General features: G+C 54.6%; 1 protein-coding gene across 5 annotated transcripts in view; it reads right to left on the reverse strand.

Annotated features, from left to right (window-relative positions):
* The window catches only part of FYCO1 (FYVE and coiled-coil domain autophagy adaptor 1), a 69,373-nt gene that overhangs the window by 30,318 nt on the left and 15,084 nt on the right, over positions 1-23,971 (reverse strand). For all 5 annotated transcript variants that reach the window (XM_037030458.1, XM_037030456.1, XM_037030457.1 and 2 more), the window contains exons 5-14: positions 23,354-23,460; positions 21,748-21,891; positions 18,858-18,948; positions 15,508-17,931; positions 14,325-14,417; positions 13,454-13,572; positions 11,179-11,346; positions 8,105-8,254; positions 7,198-7,409; positions 4,545-4,689 (exon numbers count right to left, since the gene is read on the reverse strand). In XM_037030458.1, the coding sequence (XP_036886353.1) occupies positions 4,545-4,689; positions 7,198-7,409; positions 8,105-8,254; positions 11,179-11,346; positions 13,454-13,572; positions 14,325-14,417; positions 15,508-17,931; positions 18,858-18,948; positions 21,748-21,891; positions 23,354-23,460 (3,653 nt within the window). The remainder of the gene's footprint in view (positions 1-4,544; positions 4,690-7,197; positions 7,410-8,104; positions 8,255-11,178; positions 11,347-13,453; positions 13,573-14,324; positions 14,418-15,507; positions 17,932-18,857; positions 18,949-21,747; positions 21,892-23,353; positions 23,461-23,971) is intronic.

Genomic DNA, 23,971 nt, shown 5'->3' on the forward strand with positions numbered 1-23,971 from the left:
TCTCCAGCCTATTCTCCACACGCTCTCTCCAGGCTCCATGGCCTAGGCGGCCCACCCGCCCGTCCCCAGGAACAGCGCCATGCTGCATCTTCCTCTGCCTTCCTGACTCATCGGTCACTCTCTGGCCCACCAGTCTCTGGGGCCTTACCCGCAACACCTGAGAGCAGACATGACTTCCCAACTCCTCCCCCGGTGCACACCATTCATCACCGGTGACATTGGCACAGCCCACGTCGGTCATGGGCTTTGCGCCTTGACTTCCTTCTATCCACAGAACAGCCCATGAAGTCTACGTTCCCGCCCTCAGATCTGCTCTTCTCCCCGCCCAATCCTCCCCTTGGCTCACCCACACCAGCCATCACGTAAGAGGCCTGGTGGCAAGGGGAGGGAGGAGAGGGCAGTCTGGGTGGGGACCCTGGTTGAGTCCAGTTTGTCTTGGCTGTGGCCCCAGAGTCTGAAGGTAAAAAACGTGCCTCTCCCTGACCATGTTGCCAACACTTGGTAGAGACCAGAGGTGGACACACTGTCTCTTTTGAACACAGAGGCCACCTGGGAGAAGCCCAGGTGATTCCCATGAGTGTTCTGGACTGAGGGAATGGAGTTGTGGGAGAAGTCCCAAAGGTGCCCCTGCTGGAGGGGTGGAGGCAGAGCAAAGAACATGAGGCCCCCGCATAGTCAGGGCACTCCTTCGGGCAGGGCCTTCTCCTGCGGGGGCTCTCAAGGCAGCACCCCCTTCCACATGCCCCGTCAGTGGTGCACGGGAACAGCCACCACCACTGTGCAGAAGAGGACGCTGGTTCATTGAGACTGATGCGTGACAGAGCTCACACAGCAGACCCAGGCGAGGACCCCTGTGAAGACCCTCTTTCTCTGCCCCCAAATGCTGGTAAGAGGTTTCGTAGCTCGCCGGCCGCCAGTACCTGCCAGCTTCACCCATCTGAAGGCACAGGCTTCAGTGGGTTGACCCAAGCATGAAGCGGCTTTCTAACCTTAACCATTATCACCATATCCTGTTCTCATTTTGTTTCTGACATAGCAGGTGTCAGATCTCCTGGTCAGTGACAAGCCCACCACAGCTCCCGAAAGCATCTGACCACGAAGCATCGGTTCTAAAGACACCACCAGCACAGGGGCTCTGGGGGTGGAGACAGTCTGTGGATGAGTTTAAGCTCAGTACCATCTGGCATCGGCAGCAGTTTCCTTGGAGAAGACTGGTGGGCGTGGTGCCAGGACGGGGCGCACGGCGCAGCCTCACACGGCCCAGCTCTACAAGGCACGACGCAGGCGAACCGGCACAGACCAGCTCGGCTCCAGGGAGCCTCCCTGGGTGCCGGCTCTGGGCTCTGTACTCCAGACGCCCCACTCCTTTCCAACCCTAAGAGCCCTAGGGGTGGGCGCCGGCCCATCCCTTCTGTGCAGGGGAGGGATCGGAGTTCAGAGGCAGGCACAGTGCCCAAAGCCATGGAACCTGCAGGTGGCAGACTGGGATCTGACCGGGGGTATCTGATTCTGGAGCTCGGGCTCTTCATCGCCACTCAGTCTGTTCGTCTGGTCATCAGCAAGGGGGCCAGGCCTCCAGGAAGCCACACGTGGGTGGAAGCTGAGCAGAGGCCAAGGGGACCAAGACCCAGCCCTGACAGAGTGTTCTGTCCTTCTCTGCCTGCCACCTCAGCCCTGAGAGCAGCCAGTGGGCGCGGCTGACTGCGGGGAGGGTATACAGCCATGACTGGAGGGTTCTGAAGGTATCATCCTTTTATCCAAGGACGGGGCATGTCCCTGCCTCATGCCACCTCTCCAGCTCTGAGCCATGTGCAGAAAGGACCACTGGGAGGCCGCTGCCAGAGGTTGTAGCATCCTGCCAGGTCTCCCTGGGAGTCTGGATTTGGGGACCTCTTCCTGTTCCATCACCACCAGGAGGGGCAAGACGGACAATTTGTTAGCTCCCCACAATTCGTGTATGTGTGGGGAGGAGTGGCCACAGGGGCAGAGGAGGTGGGCAGGTGTCTGCTGTGCAGATGGGGAAATGGGGACCCGGCCAAGAGAGCTGTATTCTTCAAGGCGGACCTCAAGCTGTGGACTGCAGGGAGCAAGTCACCTGGCATCCTGAGGCTTCAGTGCCTTCACCTGAAGTGAAATGGGGATCATAACCCCAGTCTGTGCAGGGCTGGGTGGGAACGAAGTGAGGCCACGTGTCAACGCTGCTGGTCCAGGGACGGTGCTCAGCAGAGTGGCCTTCCACCACTGGGCTCCCAAGCAGCCTTCTTTCCCCACACATCTGGACTCACACCATGTTTAATCCCCTGGACCACTTCTGACTTTGGGCTTGCTGATTTCTTTCTTGAAGTTTCCTATCAGGGATGCTTACACACACCCTGGACTCTATACCTCCCATATTTTCTTGGGACTCCTGGTGTTTTTGACTGGTTTGAAACTTGGGAAGAAAGAAAATAGAAGAAAAAGCTCCCACAGATGCTTGGGTCTATCCCTAGCTAGCGCACAGAGAGGGTGTGTGATGAGGCAGGCCCTTAACTGATGCAGAGGGCTGGCTATTCACCCCAAAACAGGTTCTGTTGGTCAGCTGCGGATCCACCTCGCAGGCCGTGGGCCAGCACACTGGCAGTGTCCTTGGACACGCCCCGATTTCCCATGACCAACACACACACACGTTCGGCTGTCAGCACCCCTTCTGATGTTGTTCCTACTGGGGAACAGGACAGCGAAGGAAAGAGGGCTACAGGGGATCACGTTCTCATGTAGGCCGCCCCCGCAGGCTGCCCTCCCAGGCCCTGCAGCTCAGTCCCGCTCACTGCACCTCCACCTGCCTGGGAGTCGAGGCACTGACAGGGAAGAGCTGCCGGCAGTGACAGCAGAGGGACTTAGTGCTAATGGACTGGAACGTACCCTGGGGACCACTGGGCCAAAGGGGTTGGGGAGAGCACTGCAGGCTGACAGAGTCAGGTAAGAATTCTGAGGTAGGGGTTTCCAGAAGGAACAGAAAAGGCCCAAAGCCACAGAAGCGACAGTGAGCAGGGGCCTCCTTGGGTTGAGTGATCAGGGTGGCTTTCTCCATGGGGCCACTGCATGGTCAGTGCGGTCACTCTCCAGTAAGAGAATACAGGACATGGAGGGACACCGAAGCCTACATCCCCTATGTCAAGAGCCCCATAGAGATTAAATGCATCACCGCCCATTGCAGCAGAAATCCTGGGTGACAGATGTGACAGGTCGCATCTGGCCCACCTCTCAATGCTGGGCAGGAAGAGAGGAATAGAGGGCTCAGTACGAGTCCGTCAGAGCACCACTGACTGGACGGGAGGTGCCTCAGGAAGCACCCGGCCCTGGGAACCAGGTCGACTTTTTGCTGAGCTTCTGAACAGCCAGCGTTTTGCCAAGGAAACTGCATGGATGCTGCCACGGAGAGGAACCTGACCTTTTCCTACAGCAGGTTCCCATGGCGTAAACTCTTAACATTTAATACAGTGGCACCTGGTGCAGTTACTACATATATATACAAAAATTGGCAAAACTCTCCTCACAAACCCTGTTGGAAAATAACTAGCCCAGAAAACTGAGGCGGGGGCGGGGTCACAGAGAATAAGTGCGAAGGGATGTCCTGTGGGGTCGTCGGCTGTCATCTGCAGCATGGGAGCAGTTTGGGGGTCTGGGTCCCTAATCACGAGCAGCACAAGACAGTGGTGAAGCCCTGGCCAGGCCGGGGGAGTGGAGGGTCCCTGGCGCCGCAGAGTGTGGGCAAATGGGCCTGCCTGTGTGTTCACTGCTTATAGAACGCTGGGCCCCGAGAGGTTTCTCAGGGGCTTCTGAGAGAAGCACCTACCTACCCACGGCAAGGGACACGAACCCCAGCTTCCTCTCTCACAGCCTGGCGCGCTGCCTGAGCAGTGGTCCCAAAGGGTGAGCGGAGCCGAAGGGCAGTGCACTACTGGGCCTGGCGGAGGGCGGCAGGGCAGGGGCTGCTCCAGTGGGCTGAAGGTGTCCCTCTCACATTCATGGCGGCGTCCTAACCCCCAGGGTGTCCGAACTCGACTTTGGGGGTGAGGCCTTTAAAGAGCTCAGTGAGAATGAGACCGATAGGGCGGGCCCCATCCAATCCGAGTGGTGTCCTCGGGGGAGGAGGAGAGGGGACACAGACAGCCGGGCGCACTCGCACGGACAACCAAGGGGAGAGGCACGGGTGCAGTCTGCATGCCAGGGGCAGAGGCCCCAGGAGAAAGCAAGCTGCCGACCGGACTCCCGGTCTACAGAACTACGAGAAAACACATTGCTGATGTCTAAGCAGATGAACATAGCGGCCCCGACCAAGAAGGGCCTTAATTAAAGCTGAAATCAGGGGACCACTGATGTCTTGGGAGTCTCTGGCAAGGCTCCCACGGCGAGGGCCTTCCTCCCCGAGCCCCGTTCTGAGGCACCTTCCCTCGGTAGAAACAGCCAGCCCTGCTTCCAAACCTTCTCAGCCCCTTTGATGAGAAAGCACAAGGGCCAGGCATTCAGTGCGCGCTAAGGAAATGGAGGGGACGTCTACTCACTGTTCAGCCACGTTCGGGTCGAGAGAATCGGTCTCAGTGGGTGTTTCGGGCAAGGAGGAGCCGGACTCCTGAATCTGGCACAACTCCTCGTCTGTGATGATGTCAAACATGGTGTCGTCTGGGGACCGGAGGTCCGTGTGTGAGCCCGGACCGCAGAGGCAGACCGGGGGGAAAGAGAAACACAGCCGGTTGTACACAGGGCGGGGGGAGTGCCTTGGGGGAGGGAGGGGTGCAGCCACGCAGGACGAGCCGCCAGGGCACACTACGTGCCCACCCCGCCGCCAGCTCTCTGTCCAGGTGTGCGAGGACTGGCTGCTGGGACACGCCAGGAGCGGAGTGGGGACTACAGACGAGACTGAATGCCACCTTGAGGGACTTCTCTCGAGCCCTCAGTCAGGGCCTTAGAGAGGTTTCCAGCTCTCACCTGAGGCCCCTGTTTAGAAGGGAAAGAGCAGCAAAGCCTTACCAGGAGAGACCCTGACAGACAAGCGAACACACCTGTGCACGGCTGAGGCCTCGCTCCCTAAGACACTTCCCATTCTCACCTCCCTGAGAACGGAGTTCAGTCTGATCTGCATATTCACCCAGCCCACTGGGGTGGGTGGGGGTGGGGAAAGACCCTCCCTCCTCGCAAGGACTCGTAACAACCACTGTGTTCCTGACCAGGGAGCTTGCGCTCGGCTTTGCGGGCCACCGGCAGGAAGGACGCTGTCTGCAGACGCCTGTGCCCGCCGCCCGCCCACAGGCACTCTCTCTCCTGTGTCACGGAAAGTGTGAGGGCGGGTCTGAGGTGAAAGAAAAGAAAGGAGGACAGGGAGAGGGGAAGGCAGGCAGACGAAAGAGGAGACAGGGCGTATCAGCAATCAAAACAAGTGCCCTCAGCGCTCTGGCTCAGTGCTCCGCCCTGCTGTCAGCAAGGAGGGCAGGAGGATTCTGCCTGAGCTCCCAGCTGCCCTGCCGCAGGCTGCTGCTGCGACGGGCTGTGCTTTAGAAGGAAACTTCCTCCTCTTGTCTGAAGTCTGCGTACTGAAGGGGTTGAGGCACAGGCTGAAAAGGGACCAGCAGCTGGTTTCTTCGTACAGACCCCCAGACCCCGCCACAGACGAGCATCGGGAATCCAAACTGAGGCCCACGGGGAGAACTCACACAGGGGCCGTAACTAATGGAGAGCTGCACTACGTTCATGGATTGGAAGACTCGGCTGATTTTCCAACAGAGCTGCAAAGGCAATTCTTTAGGAAAAGGATACACTTTCCAACCAGTGGTAGTAAAACAACTAGACAACAATATGCAAAAAAAAAAAAAAAGAATCTCCATGAGTAGTTTATACCACATAAAAAATGAACTCAAAATGGATCATAGCCATGACCAGTGTGGCTCAGTGGGTTGGGAGGGTGTTGTGTCACAATTCCCGGTCAGGACACGTGTCTAGGTTGTGGGTTCGGTCCCTGGATAGGACATGTACGAGGGGCAACTGATCGATGTTTCTCTCTCACATTGATGTTTCTCTCCCTCTCTCCTTCCCGTCCTCTCTAAAAATAATAAAATATTTTTTTAAAAAGGGCCATGGACCCCAAAGTGCAACCTAAAACTTCTAGGAAAAAATGAAAAATCTTTAAGTCCTCGAGTTAAGCAAAGATACGCAGAGTACACAAAGAAAAGAAAAAAATCGATCCATGAAAAAGAATGGATTAGATTGCATTAAAATTGTAAGTCTGCTCTTTGAAAGAAAATGAAAAGACAGCTTATCGACTGGGATAAAATGTTTGTAAAGCACACTACTTGCAAATAACTTGTATCCAGAATATATAAAGGACTCTCAAAATCCAATAATTAAAAAAATTGTAAATGGGCAAAAGATGGGAAGAAATGCGGAAGCTGTGCAAAGCCCACTCCCCACCCGCATGGTTCTCTGCACCCAACGTGGGTGACAGAGCCTGCCGACCCCCTCAGTGGCCAGCTGCCCTGGGTCCAGGAAGAGGCCAAGGGGGTCCCCAGGGACTGGTGCGGGCAGTGCTGCCTGGGCAGAGACAAGACTCACTTCTGCCCCTGGTGTGTCAGCGCTGCCTCCCAGGTACACCCGCTGGCCAGTTCCTGAGAGGGCAGCCTGGGTGGTCAGCGAGGCCATGTGGGGAGCGGAAGCAGCAGGCACCCAACACTGCTTCCTTTTACCATGCCAAGTGGAAAGACACGAAAGAGAACACATCCTCCTTGGCCCCTGAGTGAGAATGTGGGCCACAGGGAGAGGGGAGGAGGCAGTCGTTTCCAGACATGGCTGCTGGCCTGCAGTTACTCTGGGAGGGCGTGGCATGCCAGGCATCTCCCTAGTGTGGGGTGCGGTCCCCGGGTAGGATGTGAGCTGACAGGGACACAGACCTCATGTCTGTGACACTGAACCACACCAGGAGAAAGGTATGACCTTTTCACTTCTTGTTCAATCCTAACTACTCCAAAAAGAAAGTCTCAAATTAGTGGCACTCGACTTTTAACACCTCTTTCATGAAAGCCTGGGTTTGGAAAACACTGACTCCGAGCTGGTTACAGGTGGTTACACTGACTAGCTGGTTACACTGACTAGCCAAGATGGGGTAGTGGTGTGTGTGTGGCGGGGGTGGCACCTACGGAGCACTGAGGGCTGCAGCAGGAGACTGACCTTGGCCTCCAGTGGCCTGGAGCCCAGCCTGGGCTGGTGACAGGGTGGGGCTGGGCTGCCCCTGGCTGGTGCCTGAGCTGGTGCTGTCGGGGGAGGCCCGGCCTTCGCTGAGCTTCTGGAAGCAGGTCCGGCAGCAGCGCTCCTTCTTGCCCCCGGGCTTTGTCACCGCGTAGTTGTTGCAGCAGTAGTAACAGAAACCTCGGCCACACACCCTGGGGACCAGAAAGCACGGCTGTGAGGCCTCCCATGATCTGCTCGGCCGGAGTGGGGCTCTGTGCTGGGTCCTGGATGCCACATGGCACTTGTTACACCTGGCTCTGCCCCCACTTCAGGGAGTGGCCTTAGGCCCATCTGCCAGACTCTAATACAGCCACCCTAGTGAGCTTGGTGGGAGAATGTTTTGTTGCCGAGGGCCATGGGAGGCCAAGACCACCTTCCCTGACACGAGGCCTCAGGCAGCGCCGAGGCCCCCAGAGACGACAGCCCTGTCCTCTGCTCTGGCCACAATCCGAGATCCTTTTCTTCCTACCCTTCTTCTGGCCCTCGGGGTTCTCTGTTCCCTGTGTTCCTCCAGTGAAGCCTCAGACCCTATCTCCTTGGGTTCAAGTAACACCATTTCCCTTCTGGTCCCTGCAGGCTGAGGGAGGGCCCAGAGCTGCTGGTCTCTGGGTGCTCCACATCCCCGTGGGTTCCCTTAATTCCACCCACGCGTCGGTATTAAAGTGTCTTCCCCTTCAGGGATCCCTGAGTGCCCCGCCTAACACGCCCTCCTTGCCCAGGTCCCTTACACCCAAAGAGCCCTGTGCTCTTCACAGGCAGGCAGACCCAGTGCCAGCACCCGCCACGGCCGTCCAGTCCGGCTCTGGGCCCTGGCGGGGACGGTGCTGGCTGACGAGCTGCCGCTGACCTGCAGTGGTGCCGCCGCACCATCCAGCTGAACTCCCGCTTGCAGTCGAGGCAGTGGTGCGCCTCTGCGTCCCCGAGCAGCTTCTCCTCAGCACTGAGCTTCTGCTGGAACTCCAGGGCGTCTGACTTCTGCCAGAGAGCGTCCTTGTCCCTGGGACACGGCCACGTCAGAAAAAAAGAAAGAATCCATGAAAACAATAGAATCACCGCTGATTCCTTTCAAAAGACCAACTCCAAATTGCCCAAGACACAGAAGGAGAATTCACTTTCACCTCGGAAACATGTCCCACTCTAGGCCCCGTCACCTCACATCAGTCCTAGACTTAGTAGGACCCTCCCAACACGCAGGCCCCTACACGTGAAGACACCACATGTGAAGGCAGAGAGGTGGCCTGTGATGTAAACAAGCGGCTCTAGCAACCTCAGAGAGTGGCCAGCATGGACAAGGGTGACACACTGCTTGGGCATCTAAGTGACGGTGCATAAGGCCACCGTGAGCTTAAGCTACAACACGCTGTCAGATTACAGGCCAGTCTGTGTGCTGCGAGCCAAGAACCATGAGTGCACGGCCCACTCAAGTCTTCAGTGTGCCCGGGGCCTTTATGTCTCTACGGTTTATGGTTCCAGTGACCACGAATCGCTGCTGGAGACCAAAGATTCCCCAGCCTGAAAATCCGACGGGATGCTCATCCCTGCCGGATCCTCCGGGAGATGGAAATCACTCCGGGAAGCAAGTCTGAGAGAAGTGGGGGCTCTTCACAAAGGTCCGGCAGTGTCCAAATATGCCGCTACACCAGCGAAGACGTGTATGGAGATTTCCTTATTGCTGCCAATGGTCATTTTGGGGGTTTAGGGCTTCTGATCTGGGAAGGTTTAATTCTTTCCTAGAGGGAACCCTGGCCACATCCCGAGGGTTAAAGTGGTCCAGCAGCACCTCAGCCCCTGATGACCGTCACCAGAGCCACTTAGGTCCTGAGGGAAACTAGTCCCATCACCAGTCCACGACTCTGCATCAACCCCAGACCAGTCCCCTAAATCCAAAAGCCAGCACACGAATTGACTGGCTTTTTAAGCACACGTGCAACCGTCAGGGAGCAGGGAGGCTCATCCTCTGGACCAGTGCTCCTCCCAGCTGGTGCACGACTGGTCTCGTCTGCCCAAGAGGCTGGGCACCCCGCCCAGGAACTTGAGAACACCGCAGACCTGGGCTTCTCCATCACACACCTTGGGAAGATGCCTGCGCTCAGAGGTCAGGGGCCTGAGTCCCAAGTCTGCAAACGGATGACATGGGGGCCATGCTTTTAAACTTCCACTTTAGTGCCACCATTCTGCAACCCCGGGTGAATTATTAGGTCTAGCATCGCCTATCCATGGCTGCTCACGTTCAAAGAAAGGGCTAATCAGAGCGACATGGCTCTGGAAGGAAAGACCTAGAACCGTAAGCCAAATCTCGGAAACGTTTTGGCCAAAAGTTTGAACCCGAGTCTGAGCAAGCCTCTGCTAGAGCAGTACTTTCCACCTTCGCTCACTGGTGTCTGAAACCCAGTCCTGGAAATTCCAGTTTGGTGGGTCTGGGTGGGGCCTGGCCGTGTATATTTTTTTAACAGTCCCCCCACCATGATTCCAATGTAGTCAGGGCTGAGAAGCCCTGCTCTGCCGGTTCATAGGAAACACAAAGGTTGGAAGAACATGTTAGATGACACCATGGGGATGCAATCAGCAAAATCCAGGCCATGGGCAATAAATGACCTGATAAATGACCTGGCTTTTTCAAAAGTAAATTGCAACAAGAAAGTAGTTAAGAGAGAGGGCAGGAAAACCCATAGGCTAAAGGGATCTAAGAAAAATATCGCCATGCAATGTATGCATCTAATTTCGATCCTGCTTAGGAAAAATTATAAGGCAATTGAAAAAAATTGGAACTGACTAAGAAACTTGGTGCTATCAGGAGTACGGTTAGTTGTCGAGTGCAGCGATGATACCATGGCGTTTTAAACTGGAGAGACAGGCACTAAAACACTGGAGGATGAAATGGCACCTGGGATTTGCTTCAAAATAATCTGGAGAGGTGCGGGAGGTGGTGGGACACAGGATGAAGCAAGATGAGCCACAATCTGAACACTGGGGAAGCTGGATAGCATGATACCGGGGTGGACAATGCCATTCTATTTCTGTATATTTAAAAATTTCTGTATGAAAATTAAAAAAAATTTAATGACTCTGCTCAGGCTGGTGTGGCTCAGTGGACTGAGCGCTGGTGTGGGAACCAAAGGGTTGCCGGTTCAATTCCCAGTCAGGGCACATGCCTGGGTTATGGGCCAGGTCCCCAGTTGGCGGCATAAGAGAGGCAACCACCCATTAATGTTTCTTTCCCTCTCTTTCTCCCTCCTTTCCCCTCTCTCTGAAAATAAATAATAAAATCTTCAAAAAAATTTTTTAATGACTTGACAGTGTTTAAAAGTTAGGACAGTTTCACATAAACATCAAGATTTCCACCTTCTAAGAACTAAGGTGGCTCTTCTGGGCTCGATGCCGGTGTGACAACGATGGGCAGAAGGGAGCACACGTGTCCTCGCTGCTCAGAGGCCCCTCCCGGCCCAGTTCACACACCCACATTCGCTGCCTGCTCCTTGTATGGTGGTTTGCAGACCCTGGTACTGGGGAAAGTGTGATGGGGAGGGAGAAAAGGGCTCGGGGAATAGGGCAAGGGAAGGCAGAAATTCCATAGAACATTAAACATCACTTACTGTCCCTTGAGGCCAAGCTCACAGAGATTCTGAAAACATCACAGAGCAACATGAAAATGGCAGCCCGGTGAGCACTTGTTGGAACACTGAAACCAACTCTGAAAGTGTGCCCAGGGCCTGAGCAGAACCTGTATGTCAGAGTGTGTGTGTGTGTGTGTGTGTGTGTGTGTGTGCGCGTGTGTGTGCTGTGGGGGGTGGGGGCCCTAACAAGAGAATGCAACAGCCGGGGCGGGGGAGGGGCGTTTCCCCCTGAAGAGTCCTTTCAAGAACAGCCACATTTCTCCCAAGAAGAAAAACGCCAGCCAGCAGAGGTTTAGTCTGCACTCACCTGAGCAGCTCTATCAGCCGTTCTTCCAGGTACTTCTTGGTTCTAGACAGGTCATCCAGGTCAGCCAGCAGCTTCTGGTCATTCTTCTCCCGGTCTGTCACCTCCTGGCAGAGTTTGTTGTAATACTCTTGGATTTCTGCTGTGGCCTTTTCAAGTTCCTTCTGGGTCCTGAAGGAGGAGGGCCCGTTTTCCTGATTATCAGCCCCTCCCACTCCTCCTGTGCCTCTGGGCTCAGCCAGGCCTCTAAGAAGAGGCCCAGCTGCCCTCCCAGCCTTTCCCTTGTCTCAGCAGCTGATGCACTCCCCTAGCCCTGAAGACCCCCCTCACACACTCAAACTCTTCACCCTCCTCCCTACACAAAATACCAGGAGCATCCTGGGGAAGCAGCTGACCTCAGGTCACTTGGAGCACCCCAGGTTGAGGTGAACTCTGGGCAGGCACTCAGGTTTTGAGAGGAAGGAGCCCGTAGGGCAAAGCTCAGGGGATACTGATGGGGGAGTATTTGAAAGAGGAAAAGGAGTCAGGACTGGAAGGACAGAGGTGACCACATGAAGGAGTCTGCCGTGTCCCTGTAACTCTATACACAGGGCCCAGTGCTGGGCACACAACAGGCACTCCGTCTGCACGGCCAGCTGTGTGACCTGAGAGCCTGCAGAGGATGCCCGCCGATCCATGCTGTCTTCCAGCCCCTGCCCACCCACTTTCAGCTCGGCTATCCCCTAATGCAGTGCTTTTCCAAGGCCTCTATAAAGCCCAAGGCCCAGCAAGATATTCATAAACGTCCCCATAAACAGAGATCTCTGCAGAGACGAAGTTGTATCTCATCCAGTATAACACTGTCCAGAGGCTGTTTCCTAGATACCATCCACCGAAATGATCTCATGGGCGAACACACACCACCATGTTTTATTCACATAAGGAGTGACATAAAATCCAATCTTGGACAGCTAGATTATGCAACTCTGAGCAGCTAAAACAATGGCTTCGAGACCTCACAAACAAACACTGTTCCAGCATTTAAAAAAACACATCACCAACTGAGAAAGTTCTATGGAAACTGCCATGCAAATGGAACCTGGCTAACGGCAGCCAGGGAGAGCCAGATGAGAAGAAATGCACGTCCAGGTGACTGCGCATCCAATGTGCTCTGGAAATCCCTCGGGGCTGGGGCCCAGGCCTCGAAGGAGGGTGCGGGAGGGATGAGGGGTGGATAGAAAAGCAAAACCCTTGGCACAATTCAGGGTGCCTGCCTTTGTGCAGGGCACATGGGCAATTCAGTCCCAGCATCTTCTTCTGCTAAACCTGTTTTAACCAGGCCCCGGCAGGACTAGCTTGGCTCCATCAGGACATGGGGGGCTGGTGGTCCCCCATCAGGATATGGGGGGCTTGGGGACCCCCCAAGCCTGATGATGAGGCCCCAGGGCTGGCTGCAGGTAGGCCCCCACTGTAAGGTTAAAAGGTCACGATGAAAGGGTGACAGCATGGGCTGCTCTCCACAGACCCAGCTCCAGACAGGCTGCAGGAACACGAGCTGGTCCGGGTCCCCGGCACACTCACTCACTCTCAGGACGCGCTGGGGAGAACCCACACCTAACACAGTGGAAATGAGGAGGAGCTGGAGTCACATCCACAGCAAGAAAACATAGGCATGCACGCACACACACACAGCAGTGCCCACGGTAAAACCGAATGCAACACTCTGTCTGATCTGTTTAGGGCAGTTGTTGAGGAAGCAGACTCTGGAGCCAAACACTGTCTGGGCTCCAACCCTGTTCCCGTTGCTTATGTACTGTCTGGCCCTGGGAGGGCAGCTCAGCTCTTCTGAGCTGAGTTCCCTCATCTCCAATGTGGGGATAAACAGACTATCCTCATCAGACTGTGGGCAGGCTCAAGGGCAACTAGACGCAAAGAACTTAAAAACGGTGCCTGTTCCACTTGAGGCATTATTTGCTTGCTGTTATTATTACCACTAGATATCCCAATTTTTACTTCCTGTTAGTTTTTCCAAAACATGACATTGGTGAACTGAAATACGCCCTGCCAGAGGCGAGAGAGTGGAATTAGGAGAAAGGCCCCACTGCCTACAGGGCTGTGATAGGGAGACAGCCAGGTTCTCTGCGCAATGCTTCCAGCGTAAGCACTTTCTGAGTCTGTGGCTTTTCTCGAAAAAGGACTTCTTTACCTCCACACGAGTGGCTGACTTTCTAAATGACTGCACCCAACACCCGCTTCCCTGGAGACTACCACTGGCCGCATGGAAAGACTGTTCACCAACCTGTCCAAGTTTTCACGCAGGGCGGCCCCCTCCTCGTCCTTCTTCAGCATGGCGGCCTGGCACTCTGAGAGGTGCGTGCTGGTGCGGCTCAGCTTCTCTCCCGCATCTGCCTGGGCGGCCTGGCAAAGGGCACCATGGAGAAGACACCCGGCTTGCAAAAGCACATGCCAGACACCACAGAGCAACTGCTGTGCGCTCTACCCCATCTGGCTGGGCCACTTCCAACTGGAGGGGCTTTTGTTTGTTTGTTTCCTAGTTCAGGAGGCCAAGGACCTTTGTTTCTGTCTGTGGAGTCTCTACCTCTGAGGCACTCCAATTTGTAGTTATGTCCCTTAAGCAGGAGGTGCAACTGGTTGTGGTGGTTGGAGGGGTGACTGTATCAGAATCTCCAGGGTGGGGGGTGGGGGTGGAGGTGGGTGGTAGGGAGCAAGGTTCAGTTAAATAAGTCACTGCCCTGAAGACTGTGGTTTCAGTGCCACCCGTTACTGCTCAGTTCAGAGTCACTGACCTAGAGAATGTCTGCAGAGGTGACTAAGAATGACCACTGACCACTGATTTCCTTTCCATAAGGCTGGGTGAAAAACCCATTTGGCAGCTCCAGCTGGGTGTCCAGGGAGTGGAAAAGGACCATGATACAAAACTCAGGGTGTTGGCAAAAGTAAACTGACTACAGCTTCAGCTTGGGACCTGGAAGTCCTACAGGGAGCCATTCAATGTTCCAATGAAAACCAAACCAGACCCCCCCGTCCCTGAGAGGCACCACACTGGGAGTAGAGACGACCAGGCAGAGGCCACCGCACCGGCCTCTCCCACCCAGGCGGCCAGCTGCTGATCAGGATCCCGAAAGTGCACTCCCCTGGGCCAGGCCTACCTCCAGCTTCCCCACCGCCTCCTTGGCGGCCTGCAGCTGCCGGCCCTGCTCCTCAAGCTGGCCCTGGAGGCTCCTGCACTCTTCACTGGCAGTCTGGAGAGGACGAGAAAGGGATCGCAAAAGCGGGGTTCTTGCTCTGAGACTCCCTTAGCCACATCCCCCAAAAGAGTAAAAAAACCAAGCTACCCTTCTCGTTTTGCCCCAAACTCAATAAGTGTTGGGCTTCATTGGTAACAAAATCTTTTCAAGTTTACTAAGAGACCTGGCTTGGTCACCAAACTCGGAATTACTTTTCTATAAGGGAAAAAGTAGTCTCTGAGCCATGTGGTGCTGCACCGGGTGGGGTGACACGGTAGGAGGCACATCTGTGGAAACAAATGCCACAGCTGCTTAAGAGCGGAGGGTCGGAGCGACCTGAGAGTGCACAGACCTGGACACAGACAGACAAACGATAAGCACTAGAAACCAGAGCCGTCCTGACCCCTAAGCCCTTCCCTTTGTGCAGTATCAAAGGCACATGGTAACTGCTGCTCTCATCCAGACCAAGGGCCTTGCAATACCTAATTGACTCGATTCCCTCCAACTTCACCTGCTACCAGAACGGCGCCTGAAGGGACAGAGAAGCCAGAGGCAGGGCTCCAGGCAGCCAGGAACTGCTGGCATTCTGCAGTGGGTTCTAGGCTACAGCAGGGGTCTCAAACTCATGTGCCCAAAAGGGCTGGCTGACTGCATAAAGGATCGCAAGGAAAATGCCGAGGACGCCTGTCCCCTTTGATGTGGGCAGCCCCCGCCCAGCTCCTGCCCACCACTGCCACATGGGGTTGAAAGCACAGGCTTTTAGGTCTCTCAAGATTTCAAAAGAAGCACCCAAACTGCATTTGTAAACATCCTACTCTTTAAATGTTGACTACTAATTAAAAAAAATATTCTGTGTGGGCCAAACCTGTCTGCAGTGGCCTAGAGTTTAGACTTCTGGGCTAAGGCACCACTCCTCAGCATCACGCCCCTAGCACTTCCTGTAGGGCGATGCTGACAGTGGAACGGGAGCACATTTGCCTGGGCCTTTAGTACATTCTTGGGCCCTCATGTGCCACATGGCTGAAGATGCAACCTATACCCTCATGAACCCACCAGGTCCTGCTGCAGGAGATAGGTGCAGCCCGGGGCTCAAAGCTAGGGTTACCTTAAGTTTACTCTGGTAGTCCATGATCTCGGTGCTCATCTGGAACTTGAGGGTGTCAAGCTCCTGGTGTGCAGTCTCCTGGAGGCTCTGGGCCCACTGCTCGGCCTGGGCCAGCTGGTCCTGCAGACGAGGCAGTAAGCTAGCTGCCTCCTCAGCCACCTTCACCTTCTCCTGCAAGCCCTCCTTCTCTTGCTGCAGCACTGCCACCTGACGTTGCAGGTCCTCTCGCTCCCTGGAGGCTGCCTCTTTGGCATCCTGGAGCTCCTGGATGGTGCGAGCCAATACGCCCTTCATCTGCTCTTTCTCAGCAGTCAGTGCGCAGACCTGGATGCCAAGCTCGGCAGTGTCGGTGTTGGCCCGGTGCAGCTGCTCCTGCAGCTCAGCATGTTCCAGCTGGGCTTCCTGGGAGCTGCATTTGGCCTGAGACAACTCTTCTTGCAGGGCATGGAGTTCCTCCATCTTCAGATGGGCCTCCTGGGCCCTCTGTTCCTGCAGTGCCCCCTCCTGCTCTGAGCACTGCAGCAGCTCCTGGATGTGGGCCCTGTTGAGGGCTTCGTTCTGCTCCTTCAGTTGCTGTACAAGGGCCTTGTGCTCCTGCAGAGCTGCCTCAGTCACGCTCAGCTGGCTCTGCACCTTCTCTTGGTCACCCAGCACTGCCTGGAGCTTGGCCCGGAGGTCCACCATCTCCGCCTGCACTCGCTGAGCCTCCCCCTGGTGGACCTCCAGCTGAGCCTGAGACAGGACCAGCTGGGCAGCCAGCTCCTGAGATGCATTTTCTTGAAGTGAGCTGAGCCCCTCTTGGCCTTTTTCTGCTGTGAGGGTCTTGATCAGCTGGGTCTGCTGTTGGCACTGGCTCTCCAAAGCCTTGAGCTCCCCTTCCCTGGCCTCTGCCAGCTGCCGGCCCTGCTCAACCTGCTCCCGCAGCTGCTGGCACTCGACCTCCTTGCTCTGCAGGGCAGACTCCTTCTCTGCCATGTGGGCCCTCATGGTCTCCTTGGCCTTCTTCACAGACAGGAGGCTGGCCTCCATCTGGTCACCCATGTGCCGGATGCTGGCTTGCTCAGACTCCAGGGAAGCCAGGGAGCCCTGGATGGCTGCCTCCCGCTGCTGCAGTGCCTGGTAATCAGCCTGCAGGGCCTGCAGCTTGTCCTCCAGGAGCTGGTTGCGTGCTACCACACTCTGCAGCTCCTTCTCCAACTCCCTGTTAGCCTGCTGCAGCTTCTCCTCCTGGCCGCTCCCTTGCATTTTCGTATCATCTATCAGTCCCTCCTGCAGGCCTCTCTGTTCCCCCAGCATCTCCAAGGCCTGTTGTGCGGTGGAATCTTGAGGGGTGGAATCCAGAGCCTCATTCTTCTTGCCTGCCACAGGCAGACCTGAGCTTAGCTGCCCAGCAAGCCGCTCGAGTGTCCCCACCTTCTCGCTGAGGTGGTCTTTGTCCCGGATGAGCTGCTTCTTCTCTTCCTCCAGGTTGCTCACATGCTGGCTCACCTGTGCCAGCTGCGTCTCCAGGAGCTGCAGCTGCCATATCAGGGACCTGGCTTCTCGCTGTAGCAGCTCCTTCTCCTGTCCATGCCGCTTCTCCTCCTGCCTCACCTCTGCCAGCGCTTCTTCTGCAGAGCTCAAGTGGGCCAGCACCTCCTGCAGCCGTTGCTGGAGCTCAGCTGCCTCCTTTCTCTTCCCGGACAGCTCCTCCTGGAGTGAGGCCATCTCCCCCACGAGGCGCTCCAGGCCGGCCCGGGCCTCCTCCTTCAGCTGCAGCTCGTTGGCCAGCTGCTCCAGATGGGCACTCTGCTGCCTGTTGAGCTCCTGGACCTTGGTGTTCTCTCGTTCTAGAGCTTGAAGCTTCTCCCCCAGCTCCTGGATCTCCCGGGCCGAGGCACTGGGGATGAGCTGCTGCCCCTCTGTGTCCAGTGCCACATCTGCCTTCTGCTCAGCTGTGGGCATATCTGGGACACTAGCTAAAAGCTGGTTCTTCTTGCCCAGTGAGGCCCGGGTGGCCTGGAGCTCCTGTGCCAGCAGCTGGAGCATGGGCTCCAGTCGCCGCAGGCCCGAGTGGTGGTCCTCATCCTTCTCTGCAGCACCCAGCTCCAGGGCCTGCAGGCATGCCTGCAGCTCCGTCACGGTGTTCTGTGTGGCCTGGGTGATCTCCAACTGCTTCTGGAGCCCGGCCATCACGTGAGTGAGGCGAACATTGTCCTGGGCAGCACTGCGGCCCCTCTCCCTCTCCATTTGCAGCTCCTCTCCCTGCGAGCTGACAGCTGCCCTCAGCTCCTGGTTCTCTCTGTCCAGCTGCTGTATGCGCTCCTGCAGCTGCTTCTCCCGCATCTCCAGCTGGTCCAGCTCCACCCGCATCTCATCAAAGCCCTCCAGTGCCTCATTGTTCAGGGTGCTGCTCAGGTCAAAGCTGGAGGCCATTTCCTGAGTCTGGGGAGGAAAAACAAGAAAACAAGGGGCTTTGGGATGAAACGACATGGTTATTCAGAAAAGCTTTAGAGTTTAATGAGAACAGGAGGAAAAACAGACCAATTATATGATCTTAGGATAGTCCATCGAGCTATTCAAAGAAAAGTCCTTTGCTCACGGCACCTGCCAGCAGCACATCCCAAAGGCCCAATGCCACACACTCAGAACTCGCATTTGCCACTGAGCCTCCTACAGCTTTAGCAGCATAATGGATGTCGGCACTTAAATAACCAGTTACACTTCAACTACTGCTCACCATCGCACTGTACCCACAGCTCCTACTATGATTAAGCCACAAAATACGGCAAAAGGTTAGTCAATTTTTTACGCATAATGCTGACTGATTTTATTTTGTTTTGTTGATTAATTTCAGTGGTCTTTCCCATAACACCACACACAGCCATGACATTCACATTTCTAACAAAGCGAACCCCACCCACGAGCATTTAACGGGCGCTCGCTGCGTCAACCCCTCATGCACGGTTCCCATGTTCCCTCCATCGATCCCCACCAACCAGCGACAGCGGCTTTATGCTCCCCACTGGGTGGGCGAGCATAAAGGTGAGAACAGAAGGCCGAGGCTTCCAAGGCATCCGTCACCTTCCTGCGGGCACACAGGTGGCAGGCGACAGTCTCGATCTGACTCCATTGCTTTTAACTGCAGTGTTAACGGCTTCTTTTCAAATATTTTTAGAACCTTGAAAAGAATTTAGTTCTCATGAAGCCTAAGTTCTATTTGGCTGTAAAAACCGGAGCCTAGAAAACAGTGGGTCTCGCTCTGGTTGGAAGAGCAGGCGTCGGAGAACATCGCCCTGAGCTGCGAAGGGAAGAACACACACTGGCTGGCACTCCTGCGAGGCGACTGGCAGCCTCTCGCTCGGCATTACCTGCAGGTAGCTGCTCACCAAACTGCTCATGCTGGAGCTTCGGCTGGGGGGTTTCCACATGTAAGCAGAGGAGCCGGGGGACAGTGTTCTCCTGCGGGGCCACAGAACAGACACACCTGTGTCAGAGCAGGACACACACACGCATGCGCGAAAGCCAGATGGGGGCAGGTGGGATTTCCCGGTCAGAGAGTGTGAAAGGGCAGACCCAACAGTCCCCACCAAAGAGCACATCTGCACTGGTCTGTAGCAAATGGACCCCGTCGATGAAGGTTAAACACGACGGCCTTCCTCCCGATGCCAAAAAAGAACTAAGTGAACAGGACGTTTCCCAACTCTGGGTTTAAATTTTCCTTAACTTTCGGTGTCTGTTAGTGAGGAGGAAGGAGCAGTCAACCTGGTAAATGAAAGCCACATTGTGCTCAGGAGCCCACGGCCACCGCGTCACAGACGGCTTCCTGCTCAGGTGGCTGCACTGGCCGGTGCGGATACAGAGCCTCCCTCACTGCAGAGAGCTCTGTCCGACAGCCCAGTGACGCAAAGACTCGTGGGAGAATCCCCGATTAGCAGCAACAGGGCAGAACGAACACCCTTCCACTCCAGCAGAGTCTCCTCCTTAACCTGCAAGCACTGCATTTTTAAACTGGGGGTCTCTGCAGCCCAGCAATCCCGCTTCTCAGGGTCTGCCCTACTGAGGGTCACACTCATGTGCACAGGGGGCAGACGGGTGTTCCTGGCAGTACTATCTGCAATGGGGCAGGGAGTGGAACCTGTGTCACTAGGGCAACAGACAAGCTGGTTTATTCACATGGCAGAACACTCCGCATCACGGGTCAGCAATCTTTTGTTGGAAAGGGCCAGATGTAAACATCCTGGGCTTGCAGGCCCTACGGTCTCTGTCAGAACTCAACTCTGCCAACTGTAGCATGAAGGCAGCCACATACTCTATGGTTGGTACACCCCACCCTACGGGCCCTAGCCGCTGACCCTATTCTACGTATATAGAACTGCAGCCTTGACTGGTGTGGCTCAGTGCGTTGGGTGTCCTCCTGAGAACCGAAAGGTTGCTGGTTCAATTCCCAGTCAGGGCACATGGTTGTGGGCCAGGTTCCCAGTTAGGGGTGTGCAAGAGGCAACCAATGGGTGTTTCTCTCCCTCTCTTCCCCTCTCCCTAAAAATGAATAAATATAATCTTAAAAAAATGCGTGTGCCAATGCAGATAGAAATGTCAAAAACAATGTTGAGCAGAAAAAGCAAGTAACAGAGGGATAGCTACCTCATGATTCAAGCATGCAAACTGAACTGCATATATAAAAACATTTATGAATATGAGTCTGGTAAAATAATTCTTGCCTGAGTTGTCAATGGATGCTACAACTAACAGATGAAAGGTTGAAAGAAACAGGATGGTAACCTAATCTCAGAGTGTCTTACTGTAAGATGCATATTAACCACAACAGCAGAGGCAGTCATTTAGGAGGCCCCAGCAAACACCGCGGGAGCCAAACTGTCGCGGTTACCTGAGCTCACAACGGAACAGAGCAACTCCACATGTCCCCAGACAGAATGCGCCTCAGAATGCGTGTCCCAGACAGGACACGACCTCTGAGGTATTCCTGCCAAAAATGCTCAACCTGAGTCTAAGAAGGAAACACTAGGCAAACCCTCATTCAGGAACATTTTACAAAGTAACCGACCTGTGCTTTGCAGAAACGTAGGCTATGAAACACTGTTCCCAATGAAAGAGGACTGTTTCAAATTGGAGACACGGCGATTACCGAACAGTGTGATCCTGGATCGGGAGTATGAGGGACACTATTGGGATAGTTCTTAGTACTTACACAAGGTCTGCAAATTAGATGGTAGCATTGTATCGATGTCAGTTTCCTGATTTTAACAACTGTACTGAGGTCACGTCCCTGATTTTGGGAAATACACACTGAAGTGTACTGGAGTCAAGGAAAAGCAAGCCTGTAACTTACTCCCCAATGGCTTAGGAAATAAACCAACATCTAGAGATAGAAGAAGAAGAAAACGTTCCTGGTAAAGTACTGGTAACTGGGGTATCAAATCGAGGTGAACAGATGAGTATTCTGTGCCCCTTTTGCAGCTTTCCTGTAATTCTGAAGTCATTTCAAAATCACTAAGTTACATGTGATGTCGATGTGGCAAAACATTGTACATGGGCATCATTATATTCAGTACTATTCTCTACACAGAAAGTATGTCCTAATACAAAATATAAAAACTGAAATTTTAAAAGCCTTATGAACAGAAAGCAAAACAAAGGGAGAATGCTGGACTTGAGTCTGGTGCCCTGGCCCTGCTGCCCACCAGCTGCGTGACTTGGGGTGAGTCCCTCCCTCTGAGCCTGTGTCCTCACCCCTCCCTCCCTCCGGCAGTGCTGTGAGGACTCAGTTGGATGCCGCGTGGAGTGCCATCCCGGTGTAAAAAGTGAAAATACGTTCCAGCACCCCTCACAAGTGTGGGCTGTCCCTTTCACTCCCTCTCTTATTGCCTGGAAGGCCCCCATGATAACCCCCTAAGACACGAATGGGAAAAAGCCCATGTGCTACTCCCCAGACTTTCACACCAAGCCCCTTAGCACACTTAAAAGCCTTGGGTTCTGCACATGCATTTCCAGACTCACTCATACCACCTGGCCAGTCAGGTTAGCTAAAGGCCGGCGGAGCCTTTGGATGTTATTGTGAGTCATGATTCAACAAAGTCTGTACAATTAACAGTACAACAAAGTCTGTACAAGGCCTAAGTGTTGCAAAGCTTTATATATTTGCTGGGCAAACAAAATTGCTTTGAAAAGACTGGTGACAATCTTCAAACCTCCGAGCGTCTCTCCCCCATCTTTTAAACCAAGTGCCGATGCTTCCAATACCTGGCAAATGTGGGCCAGGCGGCATCTAAGTCGTAGCCTCTGGACGCCAGGTCAAACTGCACATCGGTCAGCTCGTAGAGCTGGCCCACAATGTCAGAACTCAGCCTCGGCTTCAGAAAGGGGCTTCTCTCGTAGTACCAGTCACTGCGGGGAGACATCGAGGTACGGATTACAAGACTAACAAAGGTGCGTGAAGAGTGGACTTAAGTGGTGCTCTCGGTATGCCTGGGCCTCGCCCAAGTCTAACTCGGGTTGCTAAATTAAATACACAGACAGACACCCCCCTCACCTGATTTTCACTGCAGGAGCACACAGCTCTCAAAGAAGCTGCACCTCCTCACAGGAACTGCTGGGATGAACTAGACACTTATGCGTTTATTATTTCTATCGCAGCTACTTCCCAAAAAGGATATGAGAAACCTTAAATCTCAATCACCTGCCAAGAAAGGGTGGCCGCGGGGGAAAGAACACTTCCTTTGTGACAGGTAAATAACCTGATCTATTCCTTCTGAGGAATTCAGTATAGGACACTGAGCCCACTGCTAATTTCTGTCTTGACACCAATTTGGAAGACAAAGAACAAAAGCTCTGCACTGTGTGTTGGGTGTTTTACTTCCTGGGAGCGGGAGGGATTTAAAAGGACAGTGCAGATGAGTTTAAAGGGCATCTTGGCTGAGTCTGTGAACCTCAGTCCCCTGGAAGCCAGGCTACCTGTGATGGTTTTCACCAACCTCTAGGACAAAATAACCTGCATATCAAATGTGTTCCTGCAACTCACATAAATTCACAAAGCCCGTCACGTGTCTTATGCATGAGAAATACAACTTTACGCAAGTTCATCTTAAAGGTGACAAAATGAAACAAAGTATTTCCCCCAACAGTTCTCTTTTAAAAAGTTCGGAAGTGACTTCTTCCGTTAACTGGAGGAGCACTCCACAGGGAGAGGGGAGGGAAGAGTGGGGAAGGGGTGCGGGTCCCTGGGGAGGTGCCTGATCCGCAGCTCCTGGTCCGACCGCCTCTCCCTGGCTTTATAAGCTCAGTCCCCACCTCCGCCACAGGCTCCATCACTAGTGGCACAGAGGATCCCAGACTGGTCACTGTCACATTGTCCAGGAGCCCAGTCATGCTTGGCAGGTATCAACTCAGTGTCTGAGTTATCTCAGTGAGGCTGACTCAGTGGTGTTAAAAATTCCACAGGGAGTTCTGCTGAGAGGCCAAGGCTGCAACCCACTGGTGACCAGTGGGGTATGTCCATTCACTAGGGCCAGCACCAGGAACAGGGCACACCCCAGGGACAACTACCTGGCAACAGGAGTTAAGCGAGCTGGACCCAACTCCTGCTTTGTGACCAACTCAGTGTTGGTGGGGCCTCATGGAAGGCACCGAGTGCCTCCCAGAGCCTTGTGTTTCTCATCTGTAAGCGCTCAGTGCTCTGGCCCCACAGTCGAGGACTGTGGTTGAGAGGGGAGGGGACAGAGCTGAGAGGGCTTTGCTGTGCCGGGTGCGCCCCAGACAGGCACTGCAGCTGCAGCTGTCATTGCTGATGAGGGGACTTTGGTTCACCTGTGCACAGCACAGGGCCAACCCAGCCCTGGCCAGCCTGTACCTGGTCACTTTGGTGTTCATGAAGCACTGCTGTAAGGTGTCGGCCAGCCTCTGGTGCACCAAGGAGTAGCGAATAAATGCCCTTCCTTTTCCCAGAGACGTGCGGAGCTGGAAAAAGATTACAAAGAAAGGAAGAACCATTAGCCGAAGTCTACCCAGACATCTGGCCTCACAGACGGCCTGCAGCAAACAGGAACAGGGCAGAAAACGTCACCCACCTCTACCTACACATTGGCTTCACTCACGTCCCTGGAAGGACCTAAGACATTTGATGATGCCACCCTTGAGTGTGAGGCCTGCAGTGGGCCGACCTCTTCCAGGCTTCCATGCAAGAATGACCTACAGACTCCGGCAAACACGTTAGGAAAGATGTGCCCACGGGAGGCTCCCCGACGTCTGCGACTGCACGGCAGCGCCACTGACCTGCCTCCACCCCACCAGGCTCCTGGGTTCGGAGTCAGAGGAGAACTGCACGGCTTACTTCGGAATACTCAGAATAAGACTTGGAAGGAAATGAAGGGCTCTGCACCCCAGAAGTGAGCCTGAGCAACAGCTGGTCTCAGTGTGGCTCACGTGTGGGCTGTTTGGGGGCTGTTGGGAGAACAGATGCAGGGGAAGA

The sequence above is a fragment of the Sturnira hondurensis genome, unplaced genomic scaffold, assembly GCF_014824575.4.
Source record: "Sturnira hondurensis isolate 20B ecotype Veracruz unplaced genomic scaffold, ASM1482457v3 Scaffold0020787, whole genome shotgun sequence".
Taxonomy (NCBI): domain Eukaryota; kingdom Metazoa; phylum Chordata; class Mammalia; order Chiroptera; family Phyllostomidae; genus Sturnira; species Sturnira hondurensis.